The following is a 19,108-nucleotide window of genomic DNA, read 5'->3' on the forward strand; positions in this document are numbered from 1 at the left end:
ATCTGTACTCTGTTAGTCCTGTGCCTCACGATGTCCTGTGTCTCACTTGTGTCTTCACAAGGTTAGTTTATCTATTACCGATAGCTAAGCGGGGGTTAGTGATGGGGTAATTAGTCTCTCTCAACCGTAGTTGAGATGTAGTCTCTCGAAAAAGGGGTTCAGGCATTTCGGTTAAAATCATCGACTTCTTTCAACGAATTTTTCTTAGTCTCAAAGTAATAGAAACCATCTTGTTCTTTTCGAATTACTGCAGTTTTTTTCTTCTCAGAGCGAAAATCGGCTCCGGCGCTCAAAGGCCCATTTTTAAAAGCGCCGATCATCAAAAATGGCATAAATTGTCGTGCTCGCATTTTTGCAATGCTCGTGTTGAGGAATTTGTTTGGTTCGCATATTTAGTTGGATCCTATTTGAGACTGACAAGTTACTTAAGTTTTCCAATTTAACGGTTTTTTACATTGAAAATTATTTTGTTCAGTTTGACACTTATTTTGTCTTTACCGCGGCCATGATCGTAAATATGCAACTTTTAATCTAGGCTGAACACAAAATTCCAACTCCTTTCCCATAACATCTTTATTTAGGCTAACAAAAGTAATATATTTATTCAAGCTAACAAAAGTTAGGTAGACGAGTATAGAAATATAAAGATAAATTGTTGTTTTGACGAAGTTCTAGCACAGCCGGCCAACATATTATGCAAAATTTCGACTATACTAAGTCGACTGACAGCAACCTTTCACACTCTGATTATGAATTTCGCTCAGGTTGTCGAAACGTCAGTCACCATTACTGACAACAGTCCTTTTAAGGACTACATTCACCCGGACGATCAAACTACGCTATTAAAATTAGGTTTGTTTTTTGAACCAGTTTCAGACAAGATTCTCATTATCCTCCAATTTATTTTTGTCGAGGATTGGTGTTATTTTTGAAAGGTAGAAAGTGACCTGGCCTCTTTGATTTATGATACTCGGACTGATTTACATCAAAAGAAACTCAAACACAGTCGCCAGACAACGGAAACGGTAAAAACTTGTTAGTTTGGCCACCTCATATCACAACGTCGAGATAATTCATCATAGCCCACCTGATGAATGTATTATTAGGCCTTTATGTAAAATTAAAGTCAATGTATACAAAGACAAATTGATAGTGCAGTGCATAAATTCACTTCCAGCACTTCCAATTTTAGCTTATAACTTTGATGATCTTGATCGTGACCAACCTAAAATTTTGGTATCTTTTGCCATGCCAGTTTGTCATGTGATGCAGACCTATAGATTGATAGTAAAGGCTTCTAAAATATTCGAAACAAACTATCGTAAAATGCGCTAGGTGGTCTGGTCTTCATTCAATTTATTGCAAGGCGGAGGATGATTTTAGTCCAATAAGGGCGGAGTAATTTCGGCATTTTTCTGCATATTTAAGTCAAGTTTAACAGCAGAAGCATTTCTGTTCTCCGTCGAGTTTCCTGCTAGGAATTAGTGGAAGTCGATCGATTTTCAAACCGCTTTTATGTCAATTCGATTAATAATTAATTGACTCGTCAAGAAGCTTAAGACAAGATAATTAACACCTCTTTAAACTTATTTAAACTGCTTGATCAAATAAATTATAGGTGAATAGAAAGATAGTTGGGCAGATGGTTTTATGAGTAAATTTACGAGAATTTCATATTCGAAATTGCGAATGGTTTTCGTCTCAAGTTTTGGTTATTTTATTTTTCAACAAGCTCTGTTACATATCTGAACATCGGGAAGATCAAAATTTTGCCATGTTGTTTTCAAATGTATTGATTTTGCACGAAATTACTCGTATCATCACCACGTAGTACTCAGCTAAGCGCAGTCCAGCAATTATTGTATATGAAGCAAACAATAGAGCGTCAACAGGAGATAGCGATTCAATAAAATGGAACAGAAAAACTTGATATGTAACTGGTGTTTATGAAACTGGTCGCAGCGCGTAGAAAGAGCGGGACAGTTACATTTTACATGCTTAGATGCGCGCAGCGCAAATCTAGTTGCCTCACGATGCAGTCATTTCATCTAGGGCACAAAGTTGATAGAAATGGGAACAAGAACCGGCTGGGAGAAACACATGCTTCTCTGGTAATGGAGTTTTTTCAGACAAAGGAATTACAGAAAAGATTGCGAAACTGTACTATGTTCTTGATTGACGCACAAGGCTTGTAACCAATCATAGGGCTCTATAATTGATTACCAGATATAGTGACCCTCTTAACTACCAGTAATACTCAGATTTCATTGGTTAAAAGGCAGTCAGGAAGTTAAAAAAATAATTGATAGATAATTTAGGCATCAATTTGTATGTCTTTCGGGAAGTCGGTCTCCAGAGGGTTCCGCGCCATGAAGAATTTGATCTTTGTCTGTGTTCTTTTAGTTTTGTGCCTCATGATGTCTGCACTTGTGTCGTCGCGAGGTTAGTTTTCACCATTACTCATTTCTGAGCGGAGGTTAGTGAGGGGGAAATTAGTCCCTCTCAATCAATTGCAGTCTCTCTAGGAAGCGGTCTAGTAAATTTCGGTTAAGAAATTGATTTCTTTCACATTTGCCCATGAATCTGCCTTAGTCTTAAAGTAGTCGAAACCGCCTTGTTTTTTCGAATTATTGCAAAATATTTGTTTTTTATTTTCCGAGCGCCGATATCTTTTTCTTTTAACAGCGTCGATCATCAAAAATGGCATAAGTTTGCCGTTGTCGTATTTTTGCACAGCTCTTGTTTGGAGAATTTTTGGGAAGTGTTCCTAATAATGGTATTTAGAGTGTAGTCATTTTAACTTTGAGAAACCTGCAATCTTATGGGGTAGCGCACGACAAGAATTAATTTGTTCGAAGGACCCATCTGCTGTGTTTATAACCCATGAAATCGCCTTTAAAATACTATAGTTACAAAAATGCCCTAAATAAATTAGTTGGAGTATTATTTTATTAGTAGGTGGAGAAATATGGGAAGATAAAAATATGTTGTGGCTTTGGCGAACTTCTGGCCCAGCCGGTTGATATGTTTTGGACATTTTCGAAAATTCCACCTGACAGTGCACAGAAAGCAGACCCTATAACATAAGAGATTTACGTCTTAAAACGATGGTTGACGCTTGAATTTAGCACATTGAAGCTTTTTTTTTGATGATGCCTTAAAACAGCATTTAGGAGAGAAAAATATCCATCCTTATCTAGAAAAATTGTGTTGCCGAAAATTGTCTGATAGCTCTTTTAGCGACCTATTGTTTGTCTGTCACTCAGCTAACGAGTATTTTTAGATCAAGACAGATTCATGAAAAAACTTTGAAAGAAATCGATTTTTTTTAAACAAAATACCCCGAAGCGCTTTTAGAAAGACTGGATCTTAATGTTTGACGCCAGTTGGTTGTTAAAGAGGTTTGTTTTGTTTTTCGTTTTCACAATGGTATTAGTTAAATCGTAGCTATGCATTCTCTTTAACTCATTAAAACTGCGTAACCGATTGAGCTTTGTGAGTGTCGTATGTAAATTTTACTTTACTAAACTGGTTCATCGTTATCCAGTTTTTTTTTGTTTGGTATTGCACTCCCAGGTATGAAAATAAAATATGGCCGTGTGAATGCAGTCTTCATCCTTGAATTATGCCCTACCTATTCTTTGAGTCTCCTGCAATGGTTATCGTCCATTTGTTGTGAACTTTTTCTCTAACAAATCGTCAATGACGTCCACAGTCCACAAGAAAAACAGAATGTTTGGAAACTTAGCAATTCATTGCACTTCACTAAATTTAGAACTCACGGCCTGGCTGGGCAAAAGCAGCACTTCTAATTTTCTTCAACTTGAATGTATACTAGCGAGTTTGAGATCGTAAATGTCCTATTTGAAGACAGTTTTGTGCGTTTATCTCTGGTACTCAACACTTGCATCACCCAAGTCATCCAATGGTGGCAATAGATATAGTCGCCCGCAGGACAAAAAAAGAGGTTTAAGAAAAAAGAAAAAGGAAGTGTACTAGAAAATAGTTATGAAAATTAGTGTCAAAAATTATCACTTACGGTAAGTTTAAATAATTCGAAGTTTATTCATAAAAAGTTCATAAACAGATCTGTCGACAAAGACAAATGGTAAGCGTTCTCTCCACCGCAGGAGCAGCAAGTTTAGACCCCGACAACATACTACCTACTTCATCACAGATATCCAGGCAAAGTCTGCTCTCGGTGGACAAGTTTCGCTATCTCGATGTACCTGAGCTTGACGAAATTATGGTATACGACGACTTTGAATGCACATTTAGATGCCTTCACCATCCTCTGTGTGTTTCCGTGAACCTGGCTGCTGAAGGTGATTTGTGGTGTGAGTTACTGTCGTCTGATAAGTACAGTAACCCCAATGAATACAAAGAAAAAAAGAGTTCGCATCACTATTTCTTCGAGGTAAGGACGATTTACACCTTGGTTACATCACTTGAGTTGTACTGTTTCAAGAAAGATCTTGAGAAGCAGAAGGAAAATGCAGTTGTAAAAAGAAAAATGTTACTCAGGGCACGAAGCAGACTAAAAGATTCGAGGAAGGACAAAACCTATTTTTTATAATTCAGCTGAGGAGTTAGTGCATTCAAAAATGCTATGATATCAGAGCAATTACACTCACGATCACAAGCATGAAATCATCGCTTTAATTATTATAAATACATTTGTCATTGCTATTCCTCTATATGCTTATTGGTAAAGGATTAATTGTGAAATGTTTGCCATTTTCGAAAAAAGAGAATTTGAGTCGAAGAAAATTGGTCTCCATGGTGTGTGTTCATATTTTGACGTAAGAGGCCCACATATAGTCAACGTCAGGTGGACTCTTGCCCAGCTATGATAAGTTAATACTAAGTGCAGCGTAGGTTTCTTTAATTTGTTTAAGGCTGAAATAAAAGCACAATTTTTAACTATAAATGTCCACACTTGCAAATTTAAATATTTTTGGTGCTTTGTCGCCAAAAGGTACTTAGCCTACTTCCAGAAAACAAAACAGGAGTATACTAGTTGCATATCATAACAAAATGATTCCTGTTTCTCGCTAAGTTTTGATTTTAATTAAGAGCCTATGGATTTGGAATGAGAGGCTTTTTACAAGCCTTATCACAGTGTTGCATCTCCAGAAGGAGCGAGACTTATAGGACAGGGGTATGGGTCTTACTAAAACGTTATGGGATTTTTTTTTATTTTTGCATCAGAGTGCTTGTGCAAAAAAACCCTGCAAGAACAACTCCACTTGTCTAAACGGTTTTACTGACAAAAGAGATAAGTGTTTATGTTCCGCTGGATTCAAGGGTCGGACTTGCGATGAAGGTAAATAAGTCTGCATGTTATAAGTTTTATGGAGAAGATGTCAGGTCTTTCCGTTTGTGACTAAAGAATCATTGTATGAACTCCATGCAAGGAGCTTAGGAGGAGCGAAACAAACAAATTATTAATAAAATGGCATAAGTCTAAGGGTTACATTATCTCTTGAAAAAAAAAAAAGAAAAAGAACCAACAAAACAATTTTGGGTGGTTTTGTATATCCTGAAAATGGGAGGGCTCATAGAGATGAACCGAAAGAAGACAAACCAGCAGTGCGAATGCAGCTCGCAAGAATTCTATGCATTATTGGAATGAAATTGAAACCAAGTACTTAACTTTAATATACTCTACATCAATGAGGTTGAATGTTGCAGACATAAACGAGTGTATCGAGGGAACATCCGATTGCAGTGCTGATGCTGTGTGCAACAACATTAAGGGTTCCTACAACTGTACGTGTAAACCAGGATATTCTGGAGATGGACGGACTTGCGAAGGTAAAAGTTACCAAAGTTGTTATTCTAATTGACGAACAAGGGATTGAAAACTAAAGAAACTAACTTCAAACCTAAAAACGTTCAAATTAGTCATAGGGTTTAATACAGTGGTAGAGATAGTGAAATTGTAGTGTTTTCTGTCGGCTAGATTATACCGTAATATAAAAAAAAAAGTTATTGGTCGCCAGTTAGAGAGAAGTAACAGATTAGAATCATCCTGAAGTACGAAAGTTATCAACTCCATTTCTTCGTGTTAAAAAAAGATGGGGAGGGGGGGAAGGTTTTCCTATTGAATCGGTTACCTTACATTTTACAGAAGTAAATTAAAAGTGTATTATAATCGCGCTCAATAATCAGTTCCTTAGAGAGAACTGTGACAATATTGCAAGGCTCTCAAGACATCGGATCAAACGTGGGTCTCCACTTGTTGTTTGCACTTCATTTTTAAATCTGCATTAGTTTTAAAATTAATTGCAGTGATGACGTTCTAATTGAAGGAGAATCTTTTCAGATATCAACGAGTGTGCTACAGGAAAACAGAACTGCAGTGCTGATGCTGTGTGTAACAATACTAAAGGATCGTACAACTGTACATGCAAAGAAGGATACTATGGAGATGGAAATATCTGCCGTTCGGGTAAAATTTCACCTGCTGTATTTCTTAAGCTGGGTAAATTCGCGGCTTCGCTGCTTTATTCTTATCTAGCGCATTAGACATCGCTAACAATGCAAGTCACGAAAACACGAGTGACCAAGAACGTTGTGTATTTCCTATTCCACGCGTAAATTTTCCCTTTGAGAGCATTTCAAAACTCCATCCCATCTTTTTTTTTAAAGGGTTTATTACTGTTGATATGTCTTTGCTTTTTTTCAGCTTCGACGTGTAAGGAAATTTTCGACCGGAATGTGTAAGTCAATTATTCACTAAGAACAAAGCCGGCTCGGAATTTAATGAGAGAATATGAAGTAACAGTAGTTCTAATAATGATAATTCTGGAAATGGTACTGCGCTAAGCATAGCAACCTTGATAATAAACTTGCACACTAGCTTCCATCTTGAAAACTTTCGCCTCATCGAAAAGTACTTCGTGTCATTTACTTAATATATGGAAGCCATGGCCCTCATCAAGTTTCAACTGAATCTCTCTATTTAGGAAGATTCTTTTTTCAGTAGATCGAAAAATAGTGGCGAGGTTACCCTGCACTTAGATTCAAAGCCAAAGTCTCTTTTGTCTCACACGGGAGACTTTGGATGCGGAAATGAAGGGCGGACACCAATCATGAAGACTAGTCGCAATAAGGTAGCAATTTATCTGCAAAAGAATTCACTGTTGATACAGGACAGTGAAGATAAACGACAAAGGGGATTAGCAAAATCTGCGGCTGTTTCCCTGAAAAACGTCAACGGTCGTCAAGAGTCGCCGACCTTTCAGGTTTGAGTTGCTTCTGCATCCGCTCCTCTATGATAGTATATCTAATGGCGTCATCCTTTAGCTGCGTTGGGGCACAAAGTTTTTCGCAAGCTGGTAAGTTTCTACTAAAAGATTTGTTAAAAGTACGGCCTTCTTCGTTTTAACCTCTGTGATTCCATTTGCAAGAAAATAAAAACGCAACTGTTCGGTGTATAACTCCCAGTCCGCTTCCACAACCTACTTTGTCACTTTTCCGATGGCTTGACTCGTGTTGACGTTCGACGCTTCGTTCGGCATTTCCTGCCGTGCCTTCGTCAACTTCAGACGTGATTCGTGTTTACCGCTTGTGCTTGGCCAAAAAAAGATCCCATCCTCGTCGCCAGCTTTGATGTATTAGTCCAAGGTCCAGAAAACAAGACAATATTAATGAGACAAGATCTGCCAAAAACTTCAACCACATGGTCAAATCCAAATATAGAAAACTGGTCGCGTGACATTGGGTATAAGGAAAAATCCAAACGGAAAGATCTACCAATTCTAGTATCAATGGACGTTTCTAGCTTGTAAACAAATATACCTCAAGAGGAAGGAACGAACATAGTATGTGGAGCATACGAAAAGTTCCACAACCATAACGCACCGATCCCAACGCACTACCTCAGGGAAATGTTTGGCTTAATACTTAGAGAAAATTCGTTTTAATTCAATTAGGAGAACTTCCTCCAAACACATGGAACCGCTGTGGGTACGAAAATGGCAGTGTCATTCGCTAATATTTTCATGGCGTTAATTGAAACAAAATTAATCCAACAAAGCGAAACTAAGCATAGAGGAAGCAGGAGAACAGGGGGCGGGAAGCGGGAGCTATATGAGGGCGGGAAGCGGGAGAAGAAATAAAGATAGCGATAGTTTGTTGTTTATTACTGGGTATTATTTAGTCAAAAACACTCATATATTAAAGTTTTGAAATTTCCATTTAATATCCACCAAAGGCCAGAAAATGAACAAGAATGTTAAGTTTTGGCACAGTTTAAAAATTAAACCCGGGTTTTTGATCCTCTTGATTAACCTGAAGACGGGAGAAACAAAAAGGAGATAAAAGGACATTAAAGTACGGGAGGTGGGAGAACATTGTGGGGGAAGCAGGAGACTCTGACCCCTCCTTCCCCCCTCCCCCCCCCCTCCTCTACTTAATTGTCTTTTGTCACAACGTACCATCTGGCAGTTAAAAAAATAAAACAAATACTGATGGAACATTGGAGTCTAATACGCAATCAGCTCTTACTGAAAACAAGTTTCCAAAACATCCAATCATCTCTTACAAAAACGGAACATCCCTTAAGGACACGCTTGTGAAAGCAAAAACCAAATTTGAAGGCGATTATGCGACGCGACTGCAAAAGCCACATGGGAAGTCCGTGTCGGTCTCTCTATCCCTTATCAGTTTTCAATAAAGTAAGCAAGATTTGATTGATTCATCTTTGCTTAACAAGCGGGAGACTGGTTCAAGTTAAAATCGATGACAAGTCGATTCTAGCACTAACGATTGAGTTTTATCACTAGCGATTGATATTTTAGCACGAATAATTGAGTTTATCACTAGAGATTGATATTTTAGCACTAACAATTGAGTTTGTTACTGGCGATGGATATTTTGGCACAAATGGCTACCCATAGGTTGATTCAATTTTTTTTTTAATTCCTCTTTTTCTTTAAGGTCGCGACGAAGCCAAGTATACCCGCTGATTTTTGGTTCACAAACGATTCCTGTCTTCTGTCACATGGGAAACTTTTCATGTGGGGATGGAGGATGGACACTGGCCATGAAGATTGCCGGCACGCAGGTTAATTCCCTGTCTCCTTTGCGATACTCTCGATATTATTGAAATGAACTTAGGCAAATAAAAAATGCAATTGTTGTCTTTCAGAGAACTTTCCACTACGATTCCCAATTCTGGAGCAACAGAAGTGCCTATAACTTTGCTGGAGGCAAGACTGGCTTTGATTCCCAAGAGACCAAGTTACCAACCTACTGGAACACATCCTTCTCCAAGATCTGCCTCGGTATGAAGATTAATAATACGCTCAAGTTCATTGTCATCAACAGGCACGCCAACTCACTGTTCTCACTGATCGCTGACGGGAAATACCGTGCCACCTCACTGGGTCGTAACACGTGGAAGTCGCTGATTGGTTCACGGGCTTCCTTGCAGCGCAACTGCAGGAAGGAAGGATTCAATGCAGTGGGAGACCCACGTCATTCCAAAGCAAGAATCGGCATCACGGCTAACCAGGAGAATGACTGTGGTACCTGTGACTCCCGAATTGGTTTTGGCACAGGAGGTCTACATAATGATTCCAACACGTGTGGGAATGAGGCAACGTACTGGCCAGATAATGGTAACAAGCACATCAAAGCCATGGGTTACATCCTGGTACAGTGACAGGAAACCCAGTCCAACTTCCCAAATTTTAAGCCAAGAAGCCATCATGAAGAAGGAAATGTCGTGTCCTAAAACCTTAAAGGCTAATAAAGCAATAAGTTTAACCTTCAATTATTGTCTGGTTAGCTTTGTCTCTATAATTTTTTCAATGAAATTCAAAGCATTTCATTTGCGCAAAGCCAATTCAGGAGTAGTTGACGAAGTAAATATTGGCAAAGAGGCCATATTCGATGTTTACGACACGTCCACCTCGTTAAGTGTGAGCGAGTCAAGGGAGTGTAACACAGAAAAGAAGAAGCACAGAAAATGTGACTTCTTTTATGTTCTTTTTGTTTTTTCTTTCCCGCGCGTATTGTTCTTTACGCTCGCCTCGCGCATCTTTCTGCTCGAGTGAAAAACATGAAAAATGACGCCAGTTTTTACAAAGTAACTAGGAACCCACGGGCGTTAACGATTTTTATAGTAAATAATTAGCTCAGAGCATGAGAACTAACAGAATGCAAAAGTAATACCCTCGCGAAGTATTGCTTGCCTTTCTCGCTTTCACCAGAATGACCGAATTTTTGTGTACCATTTGTTCCGGACGTCATTCTCTAAGTTAAATACGATACTACTATTAAAAAGATGATTGTAAGCTCACCATTCGAACAGATTTCTTTCCGGAATATTTCCGGAAGTCATGACAGATATTCTTCGTTAAATTCGAAAAATTGGCCTAAAAGGCTTGGTACGATCTCATCTCGTGATGTCATTGGCTTTTCTACTCGAGCCTCGTAAGTCGGTCCTATTTGGTTTAAGGTTCAGATAGGAAGAGATAAAATCAGGAAGTAACGACCATTTTAAAAAACACGATGAAGAAGAGTGCCCCGCCAAACTATCTTTTAATGTTATATTTTTAGCTCGCGATTTTTGGATTTTTGGATTCCAGGGAAACAAAGGTTGCACTAGTCCTGACACCACTCTTAAGCCAAACTGTTCTTGGGATGGTGTCTCCTCACACCTTTTCAGTTGCCTCTTTTCGCAGACGCACACGTATGCTGAAACAAAAAAGAAAAGGAAATCCAAAATTGCAATATTTCATCATACAGTTAGCTTGATGAAGTTAGCCATTGGTATTCTTATCCTCGACAGGCCACCAAATTTGGAAATTTCGTGACCTTGGTTCAAAAGGATGGTAATTTTATCCATCACAACCTATTTGATCCCTATTTGCCTTTCTTCAGTCCATTGGGAACTGTAGCAATTAAATGAACAAACTCATCTGGAAAATTTTCAATTCATTAATCGATATATTATGAAAGCATGATTGAAAACTCTTACTCTTTGCTTTCTATCCTTTCTGGGGTAAGCTCTAATGCCAGTTCTCAGGCCCTTCCTAACAATCTCCCGGTTACGACTCCGGCAATTCGATCGGATTTCACTGGCGACGGAGAGAGGTAACGATAGTTTTCTTCCGTTTCTTTGTTTTGCTTTTCATTTGATCGTATCGCTCTGCACTTTTGATTACGACTGCAATGGAATGTATAATAAAACCTCCAGAAGTGTTGGCTTGATACAGCCTTTGGATCACATAAAAATCATACAAAAAAGATGCAAACTGAATTTACTCTTAAAAACATTGAAATATAGATTTAAACAGGCTTCAACCGATTAATACATTAAACCCTTTACCGTTAAGAGAGAAAAACAAAATTTCTCCTAAAATTATTTCCCCTGAATCAAACATTATAACAAACAACTTAAGAAAATCTTAAATGTTAAATTCTCCTCAACAGCTCCATAGGAAATGTAAACAGAGAAGTTTGGAGAACATGAGTGTTTATGTTTGGGTGCAAATTGTTAATTAATTCAGAGAACTAATTCAGAGAACCAGTTTGCTTTTTCTTTGGCTATTTTGGTTAAGAAATATTATCTTCAGGAAAGATGGATTTGTTTTCCATGTTAGACTGAAAAGCTGAAAATCTCAGAACTTGAGACAACTTTGTTGGAGGACAAATGCTTGAAGCTTAACCCTTTAACCCCTTAGAGTGATTAGCATCTAAATTCTCCTCACGATATCACCCCTGTATCACACATCAAGGTCATGAGAATAAAGGAAATAATCACCAACTAAAGAAGCTCTTGATTGTTAAACATATTCTCCTTGGCATGGACTTCAGGAAATATATAGAGAACAGTATGGAGAATATTAATACTGATGTTGGGGTGTAAAAGGCTAATTTCTATCCTGTTTTAAAAGCAACATTTCTTGTTAACAAAATTAATTCATTATATGCTTCAACGATGCAGGCAGCCGCGATAAACAAATCGCAGAAGTTGTTTGAAGCACGAAAAGGTACTGGATAGGTTATCGAGCAGTGAAACTCACAAAAGATCTGTTGAACGCTTTGAAAAAATAGACGCTGATGTTATGTTAAACTGATACCCCTGTATCACACATCAAGGTCATGACAGTATAGGAACTAATCACCAACTAAAGAAGCTCTTGATTGTTAAACATATTGTCCTTGTCAGCTCTTCAGGAAATATGTAGAGAACAGTATGGACAATATTCTCATGCCGCCACAGACACAAAACGTTACTGCGTAACAATTCAAGTATCATCTTTAGGCAAATTTATAGAGTATATAAACGATGGCACGAATATTCTTAACAATAAAATCCCCTGATTAGTGCGCAATCACGAGACAGGCTTGTAGGGATTAAAGTATAGTCTCTCTGTTTTTTTCCACTATCGCAACATATATCGCGCACTACTTCTACGTATCAAGCACTGTAAACGGAAAAATCAATACACAGACTTCCTATATATATATATATATATATATATATATATATATATATATATATATATATATATATATGTATATTTTTTTTTCCTTCTAAATTTCTAAGACTCTTTTCACGCAGACCAATGTTGATAAATTGTTGAAATTTTACGCCTGAAAAAGCATTTGATGGAAGACGTTTTATAAACTACATGATTCGCATCTTTTAAAAACTACATGATTCGCATATTTTATAAACTACATGATTCGCATCTTTGAAGTCATGAGACAAATAAGAAGGACCATTATTTTGATCATCCAGCTGACATAGGCGTTGCATCATTATCAAATACTCATTTGTGGAGAAAGTGGAAAAAAGTTTCTGAAATATTCATTACTATTTGTCGTTAAATGCTCCAGGTACTCTAGTTTCCAACAATTTGTTGCAGGGACGAAGACGATTTTGGGCCTAATAAGGGCAAAATTACTCACTCCTGTTTCTACCAATGAAAGCCAAGTAAAGCATCAGAAGCATTTATATTTTCTGTTTAGTTTCTTGCTAAGAATATGAATACAGATTTTTAGCCTTAAACCACTGTTACGTCCACACGATTGACTATTAGGTGACCTGTCGAGAGGCTTCGTAAAAGTTAATTTATTTTCATCCAGTGAATTGTTTTCGTGCTGGAATAAGGGCCAAAGATATCAAATTAAAACGAAAAACAGTAAGGAAACACCCAAGTCTCATTGTTAAAAAAAAGAAAAAAGTAAGGAAGCACCCAAGTCTCATTGGTTAAATAAAAAAAAAAAATAAAAATTAAAAAAAAAACAGAAATTTTAACCATAACAAAAACAATTCAAAGAAGTTTTTTCCGCATCAATTTGCGCATAATTCCAGAAGTCAGTCGCGGAAACCTGGCGATCCGCGCGATGAAGAAGTCGATTTTTATCTTTTTTCTGTTACTTTTGTTCTTCATGATACTTGCTTATGTCTCATCACAAGGTTAGCCTCACCATTACTCATTTATGATCGGGAATAGAGAAGGGACATTAGTCCTTCATAATCATAGTAACCGTTTAACACCTGCATGTTATATGTTTAAAGGAAGTTTTGTTATTCATTTCCACAATAGCAAAAATGTTTAAAGATAGCTTCACACTTTCTTAAACTTCTTAACCAAATAATTTACTGGTGATGAAAAGATACTTTCGCAGATAGTTTGTTTGAGTACCTTTATGTGAGTTTAGTTGCGAATGGTTTTCATTTCTCCTTTTTGTTTTGTTGTGGTTTTTTTCTTAATTAATTCGTCTTTTATCGAGCTCATCATCCAAGTTGATATATTGTAATATTTCCTACCTCTCTATCACTTCTTTATCAATTTATTAATTTTTTTTGTATTTTGTATTCGAACATGTAAAAAGTTCACACTCGTAAATTTTATTGTCTTCTTAGTCTTTTGTTATGCCGCTAAGTCTTCTTATTTGTGTCGGCTGGAGTTTTTTTTGTGTTTATTGCGCTGATAAAGTTGGATTTTTGCCCCAGTTGTGATCTAATCTTTCTCCTGACCAGTAAATAACTCTCAACGTCAGGGAGTATATCGAGAAATTTGCGATTCCTGCTAGATATGTAGCTTTAAAGGAATAATTTATTCGGAGGTAGAAGACGTTTTGCAATAAAGATCTTCTGCAATGACAAGCTCTTTGCAAACGTTTGATCCGGCTCATTCATGGATTTCTTCAACGACTCAGTCCACTTTACAAATTCAAACCTGCGAACTTTGTCTCTACTGAGAAAATTAATTTTTTTTTTATTTTTGGGGAATTTTCGAATGGAAAATCTTCTTACTTAAATATGTGCATTTTTTGTGGAAATTAATTGCCATCTGCAAGTTTCCTGCGGATGTCAGTACGGATAATTGTTTGTAATTTATCTAGAAAGGTATTCATCTAGAAACTAAAATAGATGATAAAAAAGGGAAGCAAATGGATGGATGAATTTAAATGAATACATTCCAACGGAGAAACTATCAGTAAATCCCCAATTGTTATCATCATTTTGACGTCCCTAAAGGCCATCGCTTTTACTAGTGTTTGCCTTCTTTCGTGTTTTTTTTATCAATCTTAAAGGCTTTTGTGACGCAGACCAATGCCGCGTGTTGGAGTTCACCCCTGAAAAAGCATTTGACGGTAAACGTCTCATAAACCACGTCATTCGCATCGTTGAAGTTCTGACAATGAGTTTTTGTGACAACATGTGTTATGTGGAACCTGACTGTGTCAGCATTAATGTTCATAAACAAGTGAGTGGTCATGGAGGCTACAAATGTGAACTGAATAATGTTACTCACGAAAGACACGAACACGACCTGGAGAAGAAAGACGATTATTTTTATCATGCAGCTGAGGTAGGTGTTGCATCATTAGCAAATACTCATTTCAAGTGAAAGAAAAAACTAGTTTCCGGTCGTAATCGTTGCAATTGTTGCTTGAATTCTAATATCACTGTCAATATTTCTAACTTTAGCATTATCATTATTGTTGGTTTAAATGCTGCTCGTTTTCCATTTTATTCATATTTCAATGTATGATATTATTTTCGCTTCAGAGCGCTTGTGTTGATAACCCTTGCGATAACAATTCTACTTGTCAAAGCGGTTTTACCAACAAAGGATATCGCTGTTTGTGTACCACTGGATTCAAAGGTCCAAGGTGTAATAAAGGTAACTCCTGTCATGTCAAACCGGTCGTAAGCTCGTGTTCACTACAGTTTTATATACAACTTCTAAAGGCACCTGTAAAGGTTAAGGTTCGGTTTTTTTTTTTATAAACTCACACAATAACCATGCAGCTCTTAACTAACCCTTTGCTAAAGAGCTGCTTCAAAATTGCAGGACCATGACGTCGTATCCCACGAAGGTCTCAATTTGTTTTTCACATCTTATTTTCACATCTCCAATGATGACGTTGTAATTAAAGAAGAATATTTTGAGATATCGATTAGTGTGCTACAGGAACACAAGACTGCGGTAAAAATGCTGTTTCCAACAATACCAAAGGTTCCTATAACTGTCCAAATAAACCTGGATATTCTAGAGATGATTGCAAAGGTAAGCGTGACCAAAGCCCTGATTTTATTTTAGCGAATAAGGGAATGGAAACTAAACACACACATTTCAGCCCTTAAAATGATTAAATTGGTCATGTGTTTAGGGATTTTCCCTATTGAATCGGTAGCCATGAATTTTACAGATATAAACGAGTGCGCTGACGGAACATCCAAGTGCAGTGCTGATGCTATGTGCAACAATACCGAGGGATCGTATCGCTGCAAATGCAAACCAGGATTTACCGGGAATGGACGGACTTGCAAAGGTAAAACAGAGCCTTGTTTCAGAGTCTAATGATAATTAACTAGATACTGATAAATGTAAATATATGTTGCCTTATTGGTATCATCAAGCAAAGCGGCGGACAATTTTGTATTTTTAAAAGTAATATACTTTATAAACATAGTGAATTTGAAAGACGGACAACTTGTCTTGCTTAATAATCCATACCCAGATGGGATGATGTTACTCTTGCAAGGCCAAGAGAACTGCAGAAAAAATTCAATACCCTTAAGACATCGGATCTAACGTGGGTCTCCATTTGTTGTTTACACTTTAATTTTAAATCTGCATTAGTTTTAAAATTAATTGCAGTGATGACGTTCTAATTAAAGGAGAGTCTTTTCAGATATCGACGAGTGTGCTACAGGAAAAATGAACTGCAGTGCTGATGCTGTGTGCAACAATGCTAAGGGATCGTACAACTGTACATGCAAACAGGGTTACTATGGAGATGGAAATATCTGCCGTTTGGGTAACATTTCTCCTGCTGTATTTTTTAAGCTGTTTTTCATACTGTTTCTGTCTGTTTAGACTACTGTAATGAGAAGTTCCGTTTATAATAAATATGTATATCGAGATATAGATTTATAGTTAATCGATAAAAAATTCGACAAATGACTTGTTAGAAACTACCGAGAATTCAAACTAAAAACAAGCTAACTTCTTGATGGACGTGGAAACGCTTGCCTGTGTAGATAGCAGTCTTATGGTAAGCATTAGAAGCGTCGAGCAGCTTAAGTAAAAACGGCGAGGCCGCGAGGGGCCTGGTAAGCTGCTTAAATTCGCGGCTCCGCTGCTTTTATTCTCATCTAGCGCATTAGACACCGCTAACAATGCAAGCTACGAAAACACGAGTGACCAAGAACGTTGTGTATTTCCTATTGCACAACTAAATTTTCCCTTTGAGATTATTTAAAAACACCATTCCATCTTTTTTTCTTAAATGGTTTATTGCTGTTGATATTCCTTTCTTTTTTTCAGCTTCGACGTGTAAAGAAATTTTCGACAGGAATGTGTAAGTCAATTAATCACTAACAAGAACAAAGCTGGAGCGGAATTTAATGAGAGAATATGAAAATAACAGTACCACTGAAAATAATCATTTTAAAATAATATTGCGGCAAGCATGACAACCTTGATGATAAACATACACATTAGCTTCTCTCTTGAAGGGAATCGCTTAATCGAAAAGTACTTTGAGTTATTTACTAAATATATGAAAGCCATGGCCCTCATCAAGTTTGATATAAATCTCTCCTTTTAAGAAGATTCTTTATTTAGTAGGGCGATAAAGAGTGGCGAAGTTACCCTGCACTTAGACTCGAAGCCAACTTCTGTTTTCTGTCACATGGGAGACTTTGGATGCGGAGATGGAGGATGGACGCCGATCATGAAGATTAATGGTAGTAAGGTAAAAAATCATTTGCTGAGAAATTCATTAAATAGACAGAGAAAAAGTAGATGGGTGAAATATGGCTGCTGTCTCCTTAGGCAGCGCTCAAGCGTATTTTTTTGACCTTGAGCCTAAAACAGAAGTATTTTTTTTTCAATAAGGTAGAAATTAATCTAAAAATTTATTGAGTATAAAGGTCAACATAGGCAAGCTTAAAAGGATGGGGGCAAAAATTGGCTGCGGTTTCCCTGACAACTGCCCAAAGTTGTCTTTACTGGACGAGCCACCAAGAGTCACTCACGCGTATTTAATGACCCTGAGCCTTAATCGTAATTTCAGCGTACCTTCAATTACGATTCCCATTTCTGGAAGGACAAAGAGACCTATGAAGAGGCTGCTGGCAAGAATGGCTTTGACTTACAAGAAACGAAGTTACCAACCTACTGGAAAACACCCTTCTCCAAGATCTGCCTCGGTATGCAGATTGGTCAACAACTCAAGTTCATCTTCATCAACAAGACAGCCGAATCTTTGTATTCATTGATCGCTGACGGGGAATACCGCGCCACTTCGCTGGGTCGTGACACGTGGAAGAAGGTTGTCGGTTCGCAAGCCTCCTTGCAGCAAAACTGCAACAAGGAAGGGTTCAATGTTGAAGGTGGTAACTCAAAAGCAAGAATCGGCGTCATTGCTAACCAGGAAAATAACTGCTGGACTTGCGATTCTAGAATCGGGTTTGGTACAGGAGGAAATAATTCGTGCGGAAATGTAGCGACACACAAGCCTGATAACGGAGACAAGCACATCACAGGCATGGGGTACATCTTGGTGCACTGACAAGGCATACGATTTACATTTAAGGTACGAAGCCATTATAGATTAGTAGAAAATTAGTTTACAAACTCAAACAAGGTAATAGAGCAATGGATTCAAACTTATCGTATTGTTTGGTCAGATCTGTCTAAAATATAACTTTTTTTTTAATTCCAGTCATTGACGTCTTATTTGTATAAAGTTAGTTTAGGCTGTGAAAACGAAGAAGGAATCTGCAGTGAAGCACCTAATTAGCTTGTAGATTAAGCGTAATTTTATGCGCTTCTCAGTCGAGCTGATAGAAGTACGAGGCGCACGCGAAGAACAATTCACGCGCGGAAGGAGGAAAATATAAAACGTGGGCTGTTTGTCCTCATGGTAAAGTGTCTCAACCCTTTCACAGGGATAATTATTTGAATAAAGACGTATCAGTGCGGAGTGAATTCCGTACATTCTGGCATGAGAGAGAGACTTATCACGCATGGCAAGGTTAGTTTCACCATGATTCATTTCTGAGTAGAGAATGCTGACTGGGTTGAGGGGTAGCCATGGGTAACATTTAACACATGTTATTTTGTTTTAGGGTGGGCCTTTCTGATCCTCATCCTCATCACTAGGAGAGCTTCTCTTACTTGTTACTTTGAATGTAAACTATTATCTTAAAATTCCAGTTATTCAAAAATAAACAAAATAAAACAGATCTGTCGCAAAACAACAAGGATTGATGCAAAGAATTACCGAGACCAGGATTCGAACCTGGGTTACTGCGGCCACAACGCAATGTCCTAACCACTAAATGATCAAGGCTAGTCATCCGATGAAAATGAAAAAAAAAAAAAAAAAAAAAAAGGCTAAATTTAACATAAAACAGGTTAAAATAGGTCTTAAGGTTACGAGGGACTCAAAACTCCACTTAAATAATTTTTACTTTGAAAAAGAGTTTAACCACTTTTAACTTTCTTCCTTTGAAAGAGAAAAATGCCGCGTTTACAATGAAAAAAAAAAGAATCTCCGTTCATAAAAACTCAGATTGATCAAGTGAAAACATTTATCCCACCATTATTCAAAATAA

At 37.5% G+C, this 19,108-nt stretch overlaps 2 protein-coding genes across 2 annotated transcripts in view; both read left to right on the forward strand.

Moving 5' to 3' along the window:
* Nucleotides 1–9,695, forward strand: part of LOC131769874 (uncharacterized skeletal organic matrix protein 5-like) — a 30,353-nt gene extending 20,658 nt beyond the window's left edge. The window contains exon 5 of the mRNA XM_066169834.1: nucleotides 9,158–9,695. Within this exon, the coding sequence (XP_066025931.1) occupies nucleotides 9,158–9,673 (516 nt within the window). The 3' untranslated portion in view covers nucleotides 9,674–9,695. The remainder of the gene's footprint in view (nucleotides 1–9,157) is intronic.
* A 3,668-nt stretch (nucleotides 9,696–13,363) lies between these two features.
* Nucleotides 13,364–19,108, forward strand: part of LOC131786896 (fibulin-2-like) — a 41,666-nt gene continuing 35,921 nt past the window's right edge. The window contains exons 1-4 of the mRNA XM_066169798.1: nucleotides 13,364–13,444; nucleotides 14,569–14,846; nucleotides 15,047–15,161; nucleotides 16,177–16,302. Of these exons, the coding sequence (XP_066025895.1) occupies nucleotides 13,372–13,444; nucleotides 14,569–14,846; nucleotides 15,047–15,161; nucleotides 16,177–16,302 (592 nt within the window). The 5' untranslated portion in view covers nucleotides 13,364–13,371. The remainder of the gene's footprint in view (nucleotides 13,445–14,568; nucleotides 14,847–15,046; nucleotides 15,162–16,176; nucleotides 16,303–19,108) is intronic.

Source organism: Pocillopora verrucosa, chromosome 7, assembly GCF_036669915.1.
Source record: "Pocillopora verrucosa isolate sample1 chromosome 7, ASM3666991v2, whole genome shotgun sequence".
In the NCBI taxonomy this organism is placed as follows: Eukaryota; Metazoa; Cnidaria; class Anthozoa; order Scleractinia; family Pocilloporidae; genus Pocillopora; species Pocillopora verrucosa.